Source organism: Porites lutea, chromosome 3 (genome assembly GCF_958299795.1).
Source record: "Porites lutea chromosome 3, jaPorLute2.1, whole genome shotgun sequence".
Classification (NCBI taxonomy): domain Eukaryota; kingdom Metazoa; phylum Cnidaria; class Anthozoa; order Scleractinia; family Poritidae; genus Porites; species Porites lutea.
This window is the reverse complement of record NC_133203.1, coordinates 20,917,005-20,928,947: the sequence shown is the minus strand read 5'-3', so window position 1 is coordinate 20,928,947 and position 11,943 is coordinate 20,917,005. Positions and strand designations below refer to the sequence as shown.

The window sequence follows — 11,943 nt, the reverse complement described above, 5'->3', positions numbered from 1 at the left end:
CAAATAACTTATTCAGAAGAGTACTTAATTGCACACATTCTAAGTGGTGATTTACTCAGTTTGAACGAAAGTGTAATATTTTGGAGATTTTTCATTATTTTCAATATTTTGAACGTTTTCGTTCAATGAAAAAATGGCACATTTCAAAGCCCAAAATCGTCGACTGGTACCTCGATTTCAGTAACGAGTCTTATACCACGTTAAAGAGCGTTACCTCTTCTTTCAAAATCTGTTTTCAAAACTACGGGCAACTTACAAGAAAATTTTTGAGGCCAAAATATACAAGTAGTACTTTTCTGAAATTTGAGCTTTCCAGACGCGGCGGCCGATGCTAAAAACTTGGAAAAATACAGTAAGAAATCAGTTTGAGCAATAGTGGTTTCATGTTATCAGCTTTCAGAAACCAAGACATGTTTATACAGCGATCTGATATAAATTAATGCCGTTTGCTATCAAGAAAGGCAGATTTAAGCTGTCAACTCCTGCCAAGTGCACCAGTCACATGAAGTTGTCAAAGGGAGGGCAAAGCACTAATATTAAAAAGGCTTAAAATTCAAAACGTTTTACGTCCATGAAATCAGATTTTAGCGTACAAAACAATGTTGTGAATGTCTGTTGTTCGTACCTTAGCATGGTGTTTCCATATATTGGAAATGTCAAGTATCCACACGGGAGAACATACCAAACAACAACGTTTCAAATCCAAGCGCCGAAAGATCGTAAACAGCAAAGATTGTGTTACATTTCACAGAACGACCGCTTACCACTGTTGTCACTCCTTTTTTCGCTGGAAGCTACGAGAGTTTTCATTCCATCATGAGTGATTCTTGATCAGCGTTTCCTTGGAAGTACGACCCCGGACAGGTGATAACTGAGGACGTTTCGTCAAGACTCCTGTTGTTCAGTTTCAGGCTTTAGCAGGTGCGTAGTCAGGATTTTTCCGGAGGTACGCCCAACTTTTTCTACATCTTCTTCCCCCCCTCCCCCCCCTACCCCAAATCTCAACATTTTTTTAAGGTGCCTTTATTAAAGGTGGGGTTAACAATTGTAAGCAAAAGCATTCTTTAATTCTGTCGGCTTGTTATGTTCATTGACGTCAACCGTTTATCATTAATTCTGCTATTAAAAATCAAGCTTGTAGTACCTCCGACTTTAGTTTACAAATGACTCTTTTTACCCCTTTTTGTCACATTATTTTTGACCGACAAAAGCACCACACATTGACGTAATTGTGCCCTACTTCGTCTACTCCGAAGACAGGTCGTGGAGAAAACAACGTATTCACGCTTTACATCATCAAGCTTGCTATATAAATAAATCATCCAAGATCCGGTTCTCCAATTAATGTCGTCGCTTCTCTGGAAACCGATTTTTTTTAGTTCTGTTTATTTTTTTCTATTTTTTTTCCTCAACGTTTTCGAGTACGCACGTGCAAACCGAGCATACAAGTAGCTACGCCCCTGTTTAGTCTCCTTAGCCCTGAGCGTTCCTCTCTTGCGGTTTTCGCGGGAGTCCAGGATGTGGTCCAACCAGTATTTCACGTCTCTTTTAAGGTGGCTGAACACAGTTTTGCGAGCGGTCAGCGGCAACTCGCGTGACGGCAGGTGTTTTAAATTAGACAAACAAACATGGCGACGAAAAAGCAATGGAAACACAGAAGACCATTTCACAAAATTTACTCATTAAAATTTTGTGATACTTGGCAGAATTTTTACTTTTATCGTATTTTAAATAATAAGAACTTTAAAATGGAATTTGACAGACGAATTTTGTGACGCATTTAATAATTACAGTACCATTATATTATTGATTATCTAAAAACCCGTCTATTTGGTCAAATAAGTTTCAAATGGTAATGATTAATTATAATAAGCTGTGTGTAAGTTTATAGGAAAATCTAATGAGCGAATTTTATGTAAACTGACCAAAAGTGAAAATTTAAAGTTGTATTCAGTCGTTCATGTTGCCATGTAAACTGCGAAAACGTCAAATTTTACCTGTCGATCAAAATCTTTCATCAGTATATTTTTCAATTGTCAAGTTTCAGCTTGTGAGCTGCAACCTTTTTCTCGCCATGATTTGACAAATGACATACAAACTGCCTAAACTCTGTTCAGCCACCTTAAAGGAGAGGCAGCACTTCTTGTTTACCGTTTCGTTATCAGACGGCGCTTAGGCTCTTAGCCTTTCATTTAATTTTGATCAAATTTTTATCATTTAGTTACTCAGTATACGTTTGATCCTGTCCTTGTAAACTTATACTTTTATACTTTAAGGGAGCTTAATTCCTATATTAATTTTTTCTTCGTTTAGTGTCGTCCAAAAGACCCAGGTTTTTGGCATTTTTTAAAAAAGCAAGAAAAAGAAACGACAAGGTTTATTTTTTTTTAGACTTAGATTAATTCTTTTAATCTAAAAAATTAGCATTATAACATCATTTCGAGGCATAAAACGTTCGGTGGTGTATCCTCTTTGCTTTTTACCCTTTTTGGGCCTTTTTTTATGAAATTGACCATCAAATTTTCCGCCATATTGAGTTTGAGTCGATTTGGTGACCATGTCTTGTTGTTTTCAGTCTCCACGGCAATGATGCTGGTGTTTCAGGCCTCCCGTTCTCAGATTTCTTGTGATTTTTTTTTTCACCCCACCGACCGACCCACCCAAAACCAGGAAACCTATTCGACGCTAAGCGAACGAAAAGGGGATGACTTAAGCCTTATGGTTTCTTTTTGGGCTTCCTCACCACATTGCTTCTGCGTGTTTCTGTATACTTGTCTTTTGCTTTGTTTTGTTCTTTTTTGTCGGTAAAATAAACTGAAACTGTACAAAGACCCTCAATATTCCCTTTGGAGGTTCTCGAACGCGCATAAAAAAAATGAAAAACGCGATGATTTATTGACCGCAAGGGCAATGGGGTGGGGTTAGCATAAAAAACGACAAATACCCGAAAAAAGCTCATGTTGTTGGTGGTGGTGGCATATTTCCGATAAATTCAGTTCAATGTCTCATGAAGAAGAGTTCAGATCCGTGCCGCGCGCCTCTCGAGGCAAGCGTTCTGTCGAAATGCGAGCCCAAAAACAGGTGGTAAGCGGTCAATCTGTGGAAAGTAACGCAATCTCCGTCGTTTGAGAGCAGCCGAAGATGCTGTTGCCTATGCTGTCCTTGATGTTTTTTATTTCCAGTATCTAGGAAACCCCTGCTAAGGTATGAAACATACACTCATAGGCATTGTTCTGTCCGCTAAAGTCTAATTCCTGGACGCAGAAACGTTGTGCTTTTTGAAGTTTATTATTGTGCTTTGCCCTTTGACAACCTTACGTCACTCGTGCATTTGGTAGCAGAAGATGGCTAAACTCTGCCTTTCTTGTTGGAAAATGGCTTTAAATTTTATCAGATCGCTCGATAAACACGTGTTGGTTTCTGATAGCTAATAACATTAAATCACTGTTGCTCAAACTGATTTCTTATTGCATTTTTCTGAGTTTTTAGCATCGACCCGCTGAGTCTGGAAAGTTCAAATTTCAGAAAAGTACTACTAGTATTTTTTGGCCTCAAACATTTTCTTTTAAGTTGCCCATAGTTTTGAAAACAGATTTTGAAAGAAGAGATAACGCTCTTAACGTGGTATAAGATTCGTTACTGAAATCGAGGTACCAGTTGACGATTTTGGGCTTTGAAATGGCCATTTTTTCATTGAATGAAAACGTTCAAAATATTGAAAATAATAAAAAATCTCCAAAATATTACACTTTCGTTCAAACTGAGTAAATCACCACTTAGAATGTGTGCAATTAAGTACTCTTCTGAATAAGTTATTTGATCTCCGCATTACAATGGATTTGAATTTTAAAACGATTTTTTTTGCGACACATGGTCTCGGGCCTGGAAAACCCGGTCCGAGAGCCACGAAACCAATAACGCCCCCCCCCCCCCCCCCCCCCGGACGTGAAAAATAATTATCGGATCGAAGTAAAAATTACATTTATGTTAATAGCTTACCTAGTGCTACTTTGTGAATTTTTTTGAGAATTTTCGATTTTTCACTTTTGTAGACCTCTGGTCGATATTTACTGACATCCGCTCTTAATGCCTACAGAAGTGCTAAACTGGATTTCAGTCGTCCACCATTTCCCTGTAATTTTGCTGCTAGGTTTTTCTGTGTAACAGCCACACACCCACCCCTGCCTTTATTTCCCTTGAACTATTGGTAGGATTCTTTAGGAGCCATTCATCTTCCATAAATCATGGTTGGGAACCACCACTGTGGCTACACTGAAAGTTCTGAAAAATAACCATACTTACTTTATGTAGGAGGGACTCTGAAAAAATGAAAATGAAATGTTTGGAGCAATTATTAAGGGGGTATGGTTAGAAAAGATTCCTCTTGTAAAAATTCTGTAGTGTTGGTAGACGACATCCACCTCTGACGTCCAATATAACAATTTACACACCCTACCTGCAGTATGTGCCAAGCCAACAGAAACGTCATCTTTGGATGGAACTGATTCAACGTAGAGTGAAAAACCCCCAAGCAACTTGTTTGATCCTCACTAGACAACTTTTTTTATATCATTAAGGAGCCTTGTATTCATCAAAATTTGTTTCATCTTGTTATAGACATTTGTGCCCGAAATACATTAACCAATACATTAGTTTCTCTTTCTTTAAGACAAAAAGGTTGCTTCTGACAAGTCTAAACATAAAAAGAATCCTCTAAAGTCAAGGATGAAAAAAGCAATTCAAGACCTAGACTTGGACTCTAAGAGGGGTAGGGAGCATCTTCAAACTAAAACACCTTTAAAACACATTTATAAACTACCCTGTTGAAATAAACTGAACTGAAACAGGTGATACATATTACCAGCTTTAAAGAGTTAAATTAACTGGTGGTTGGAACTGCTTGAAAATGTGTTCCAACAAAAACTCACCTTTTTTAGCCAATATCTTCTTGATAGAGGTCCATGGACACACTGTTTAAACAGAGGTTCTGGGTGTTGAGTATGTTTATTACAAACATGCCTAATAGTAGACTTCCACTTTGCTAAAATCAGCTCACCAAATCCAAGCTTGGTGGAAGTAGCACACCAATGCAAATGATTCTTTATGGCCTTTTGCCACTTCACAAGGAGTTCACAGCCACTTTCTTTTCCAACTTGAAGTAACTTCTTTGTTACTAATTTGGCAACATGCCAGATATCAAAAAAGTGTCTGGTTGCTGGCTCATGCTCCCTAATCCATTTGGCAATTGAACGGTGCCTGTCTGACATGAACACATGAATTTTTAACCCTGCTGCTTTTAGGAAGGCAAAAATGTCTTGGGCGTCCTTTAACTCCATGTCACTGCTGCTCTTTACTTGGTTTGCCTAACATCAAAAAAATATACATTTATCACTCAAAGATAATATTTCCTACAATTTTTGTGTAGTGGCAGATTTTCCCATTCAGCAAAAGTTTTAATCAGGCTATTAACGAGTCTTATGTGGTCCGTCACACATAGATCTAGGTGTCAAGAAATGCCAGATTTTTATTTTTATAGGGGCCGGGAAAACAGGTTGGTTGTTTTTCGTATCTATATTTGTAGATATAGATGAAAATATACCTGAACCAGCTCAAAATGTACAATCTTAATCATGCAATGCTCAGGAGAGTTTAGCAAAAAACACATGCCAGCTGCAAAGGAGACTGAAGAATTTACTGGTTATAGGGATTAGCACTTGGCATTTTTAATTTCAAATAATTTGAAACAGTTTGCAAATTGAGCCATTTAAACAAAAAAGGATTGATTAACTAATTAGGCCAACTTTAGCCTCTCGGCAGTCCTCTCTGTACATTTCCACCCAAAAAAGTATCATGTGAGTTGACCTACAGGAGGGTGACTTTTCCTTAGCAACAGCCCTGAAATTATTGACCAGTATTTTGCAGAATTTAATTTTAGATGTTATAAAAATACAAATACTGCAATAAATTAGGCACTAATAATAGTTGTTAAATGTAAGATCAAGGGATATGGAATTATGAAACAAGCTATAGCTTCTTGAGCACGAAAAAGGAAGGATGAGTACGTAATGACCAATCAAAATCATAACATCTTGCCTGATATTGTTCATTGGTGTACTTTCCGTCTCTTCATCATCGGCATCAATATCATCATCTCCCTTATCCTCCATCTGACAATGCCAGTCTGGATCGTCTTCCTTTTCATCTATTAAATTCTCTGTATCCTCCAGTCCAGGGTCTTCCAAACATTCCATATTTTCCACTTCTGTCTCTACCTCCTCCATGTCCTCTTCTTCCTCTCCTTCCTCTTCTAATTCTCTTTTGTTGCTGCTTGAGTCATACTATCACATAATTGTGATAAAGAAAACTGTTACTAAAAAAAAAACCTTTTGAGTAAAAAATAAAAAACCCCTACATGGTACAACAGTTTTGCATGAGAGGATGACTTGGTGGTTGGGGAGGGGTATTTCAGAATTACTTTCTATCTTGCATACCAGGAATAAGAAATAAAAAATAGCACTTACATTTATTAGTGTGGCCTGTTCTTTCCATTTTTTCTTCTGAGAGCGTAATTTCCCTTTTCGCTTCTGCAGGACTCTTATTTGCATTTTCCACTCAGCGCACTTTCGGCACTCTCCAAGTGTAGTCTGTGACTGTCTGGATCTCATTTTAGGCTTTGCCTGGGTAGCTCTATTGCAGGCCATGCTCCCCTCGGTGTCAAGACTAAAAGAAAGCGCGTCGTCTTGGTTGGACAAGTCCCACAAGTCACCATCGTAGCTGAATTCTCCCTCTTTGTCTTCACGGTCCTCGCATGATTGCACTGTAGTTGCTGCCCCCTGGCGCTCCACTTTATGCTCCACTTCACACTCGGTTTCCCGCTTGATTTCCCGCAAATGCTGCAATTGTTTATAATAAAGGAGCAAGTTTAGTGGAGATATTACTCTTTATAAAAGCACTTCCAAATGCTAGGCATTGCAAAGAATGTTCGAGTGATCACTAACAGGCCTTTTGTTTCGTCTTACTCTTAATTTTTTAGCACCTCAGTCCGGCCGAGTTGTTGAGAATTTCCCCGATGATTTCGATAAAAATACACTTCAGTTGATCAAATATTTCGTTATTTTTGATCTTTGTTTTTCTCAAAAACTACCACTGAAACCACCAAAGACAAACATAACAGGCTTGTTGTGAAAATTGAAAACAATGACTGGATTGGACACTTACCGCATTCGATCTCCTTCGATTGCGATCGCTTGGTTCTTTCCTCTCTGGTGCTTTTCCTGTGACTAACATACGTTTTTCCTGGTCCGGTTTTTTGGTCCGGAGCTCTCGCCGTTTTCCTCGTAACTTTCTCGTTTTTGGGGAATATGTGCATAGAAATGCCGGGACTACAAGAGTTGTTTGTACAACTTATTTGACCCGGAGCACCGGCCGTACAAGTCTTGCCTCCACTTCCATGCTTCGCCATCACAGTGATCTGACTGGAAATGTGAATTCGCCGCACTCGATGAGTCAACCATGTGACGTCATATGCATATTTAATTAAGGCTCTGCTTGTCGCCCTTTGTGCCACAATTTGGCCATGTTTGTGTTGGAAAAAAAGGCCGAAAACAACGTTTTCCTAGGGTCAAAAATTATTTTCCTTTTCAATTAGATATTGAACTAATAATTTATTGCTATTTTTCACTAGATTATTTTTGGCTTAAGTAGCACTTTAAGCTATTATTATTAATTATTGCTGCAGAGTGAAGCAGCAGTTATAATCAGAATTAATAGGAAATCTATGTAAAATTGAGACTTTTAGATGGATTGACACGAGACATCGACAATCTGGCGCATGCAATACAAGTTCACAGACATGCAAAATAGACCAAAATTACTGCAGGAATTTCATATGCTTGGGCTACAGTGGTATTAAATTTACCTTTCAGGGAGCTCATACGTTCTTATTTAAACTATTTGGGGGCAAGATGTTACTCTTTAGAAGCCATGTTGTTATTAAAGTCCCTAAAATTGCCATTCACTCTTCGTTTTTAGGTAAACCAACTACTTCTGCCTAATCACCCGCCCACCGCAATTGGCAATCATGAAATATTTTTTCAATCTGTTAAAAAATAGAAAACAATATAAAGACGAGTGTGGTAACCTCTTCGTTTTACCATTTCTCGAAAACGAAAACTACTTTCTTCGAAGCAAGTTATTTTCCTCAGCGGTTTCAGCATGGGCCAAACTTTGAAACATATAAACAACATATTCTGTAACTCGTGTTGCTGTGATATGAGCCCATTGATACAAGTGGAAGAGCAGAGGTAAAAGCACCCGAGAAAAAGGACCTCCGACATTTCGTCGATTTTTTAAACAGTTTAATGCGTTTATAAAGATTGAAAAATATTTCAAATTTTCCGAAAAGTAGTAGTTAAAGTTAAGCTATGTTAAGATTAGAATATTTAAAGCTAGAACATTTTTGGACAGAGTTACATATTTTTACGGAACGTTGCCTGCCCAATTGCTATAGGTAACTAATACGTTTGAGCTGATACGGATTGAATCATTGTTGACAGAGAGTATTTTGAAAAAGAACAGTTACAAGCATTTTCGTCCTATAAAATCGAGATTTGTTTCAAATAAATGCATTATTTTAAATCAACCTATGATATTTACGAGCCGTTTGAGATATCGACTATTTGGCGTCCTATCAGATATAAGGTGGGTTGTTAACAACGTTTTGGTGTCAAGAAGAATGGATACGCAGAACAGGTACAAGGCGAGACTTGCACCCAAGTCACTGACGTATGACTAATATGTTATACGCTGAACCAACTGTGTTTTTTAAAATACACCCATGCATTTATGTAATGCCAATAATGTTAACCTGACACCAATGAACAGCAGTATGATAGTTAATGCTGATGACAGGCCATCACCTGAATTTGCCCTAAAAAGGGTGGATCTAAAAAAAGTCACCTTCACAAAAGAGCAGAAAAACATTATGGCTGCTTTTTATGAGAACTAGAGGACATTGCAAATCAGAGCAAATCCTGCTGATGTCATTGAAGCTATGAAGGCGGCTGGAGTTCCTCCCTTAAAGGAATCACAAATAAAAAGCTGGTGGAGTACATATCACTGCAAACAAAAGCAAATAGCAGAAGACTTGATGGAGGAAGCAAGACATCTAAGGTCAAGGCAAGGTACTATTTATCACATATAAAAATGAATTCCTGTTTTCTAAGAACAGTTTTATTTGTTTATTTGTTTTTATGCAATAACAGGGATGGTATGTCTGCTCTGATTGGTCAGAAGGCTATCATTTTGTTATACCAGTAAACTCCTTGAAACAGAAATTTATTAAATGAAAGCAGCAAACCTCATTTTATGTAGGTTTACCGGTACAATAACCTACACAGAATGTTAGGAGAGCATGCGAAAAGTTTGTTCCGGTGTATTGCTTAACTGATGGTCTTATTTGTTTATAATGGTACTTGTTTGTTTGCTTAAAAGGCGAAGAGACAGGTGGAACTAGCAACTGTCCAGGCATAGTTCGACAAGAGAATTTACAAGAAGAAAGGGCAAGGGAAGCATCAGATTGTCCAACAGGTTCCAATGTGATCCCAACAGCAACAAACATTCCTGCTTTAGCTACTTGTGCAACAAATCCCCCACCATCCGCTTCAAGTCCACCACCACTTGGAATACTAACAGCAGGCATGATTAAAGGAAATTCCTCTTCATATGTAGCAGGTGTTGTGGAGTGGACTTTTGCTGAATCACAATCAAGTATTCAAGGAAGAACAGGCAGAAATGCTTGTGCCTTTATAGCATTGATCATGGGGAAGATGTGGATGAATGGAAGTTTGCTTTGGCCAAGAGATGTCCTTCTTCCTGAGCCATGGAAACAATCATTATATGAAGCAATGATCAAAGGCAACAAAATTCATGATGATCTATTTGATCATCAAGCAGTTGATCTGGCGGTGAAGGATGCAGTTTCTCTGGCAGATAACCAGTGTGGGGTGCAGAGTCTGGGTCAGCAAATTGACATATTGGGTCTGAATCCAGTTCATCAGTTGGCTAATTTCTTAATTCAAGAGGCTCAGAATCACAAATCAAAATCTTGCAGTGTGATAATGACACATCAGCGTGCCATGCTTTTAGCAGTGAACTCTGATAGCGCTGCTATGATTGCAGATTCTCATAGTCATGGAAATGATGGAGCCATCATAGCATGCACTCAACCAGGCTCTATACGTCTCTTGGCTCAATGGCTGGATGCTTTGATGAATGACATCTGGCAGCATTCGCTAACTATAGCATCTATTACAAAAGTTTTTTACTTTTAATTACAGATAATTATTTTTCGGGTAAAAAATATTTATGAAGGTATAGAACAAAATAATTTTTAGCCCTTTTAAACCCCTTAGAGGGATCAGTAATAAATTTATTCGTGATTTGGCAGCTTTTGAAACAGTGCTCCAGGAATGAAGGACACAATCAAAGAAAATTGCTATTTGGTATTTGTAAAAATTCTCTACGCTACTTCTATAGAAAATGGATATGGGCGGAAAAGAGAAGTTAAATTTTGATCACAAGGGTTTAAGGGTTAATAGCTAATAATACTGTTCTATATCAACCCACTATGCCTTAAAGTGCCATCAGTTGCATTCACTTAACTGTCCTCAGTTGCTTATGGTACTAGCTAGCAAGGTTTTAATACAGGGATGTTTCTTAAGGTGCTTCCCAAGAATAAATTATATGTTGGAAATTGTTTGGGAATTTTTCATCTGCTTTGAGATAGGTGTTTTAGCTAAATATAAACAGTCAATACTGCCAGATCTCTTTTTTTATATACAAGGAACATGTAGCCTATTTTAAACGCCCAGAAGGAATAATTATTTTATCCGTATGTCTACTTTCTGGAAAATGAGCTCAAAAATGATGCCATGGACTCTAGAAAATTTTGCTTGGGACAAGACTAAATTAGAGAATAGTTGGGAAAGGATAATGCTTGTAGATCTAAATAATCAGGGCTGATTTTTATAAGCGTTTTCAGCAACAGAAGGCAGTTCGAGTATAATTTACTTAACTATGCTATACTTCATTTTGCAGAAAATTTATATCATAAACGGGGCTTTGATTTACATCTGTAGATCAAAATTGCAACCGCTAACTAAGGAAATATAGTTTGACATCACTTTTTAAATAATTTAAAAGTGGAAAGATTAAGTTAGCAATGAAATAGCATTTGCCAATTTCTCTTTTTCTTTTCGAAGCTTAATGAAGTAGTGGAATAAAACAAAAGTGCTTGTACTTTTGCATACTCTATACAAGAGGGATTTTCTAAAGAGCGACCCCTTTCCCCATAAAGCCCCACCCTCTCCGACCCCTTAATTACCCATTAGGATTTATGACAACACATTTCCACTAATCATGTTTTTATTACTCTGCCATCATCTCTTGAGTTCTAGTTATGGCCTTTAGTGATACAGAACAGAACTATTAAAACAATAATATCAAAAACAACTGGGGAATGTTTGTATGTCGTAACAATCTCAAACATTTCACTGTCATATCTCTCATGCTGAAGGATGGATCTAATGAGTTCAAATTTACTTTATTCTCCTGCCAGCGGGTTTACATCAGCTTACAGTTCATATCTGTTGTTAGTAAATTTTTAGCTCAGGATAATGATTTTCCAGCTTTCTGATTGGTTCCCTAAGCCCATGATATGAGCCATTATCGTTAAGTTTGACCAAATAAGGAAAAACTGATGGCGAATTTCTTGTGCTGAAATTTTGGAGGTCGGAATATATATCTTTTTTTTTTTTTTTTACTGACTGCTTACCTATTATCTCTGCCCGCCTCGACTAGCACCTGCTATTTGCGGGCGGAAATAGACTGATTGCAAATATGGTGATGATCTCACCAAAGTGAGGCTTTTCGGTAGCAACCGTT

At 37.8% G+C, this 11,943-nt stretch overlaps 1 protein-coding gene across 1 annotated transcript; it reads left to right on the top strand.

The window, feature by feature from the left end:
• The first annotated feature begins 9,052 nt into the window (after positions 1-9,052).
• LOC140931886 (uncharacterized) lies at positions 9,053-10,335 on the top strand. The gene is made up of 2 exons (XM_073381594.1): positions 9,053-9,182; positions 9,493-10,335. The coding sequence occupies exons 1-2, from the start codon at positions 9,053-9,055 to the stop codon at positions 10,329-10,331; spliced, it is 969 nt and encodes a 322-aa protein (XP_073237695.1). The 3' UTR covers positions 10,332-10,335.
• Positions 10,336-11,943: the final 1,608 nt, after the last annotated feature.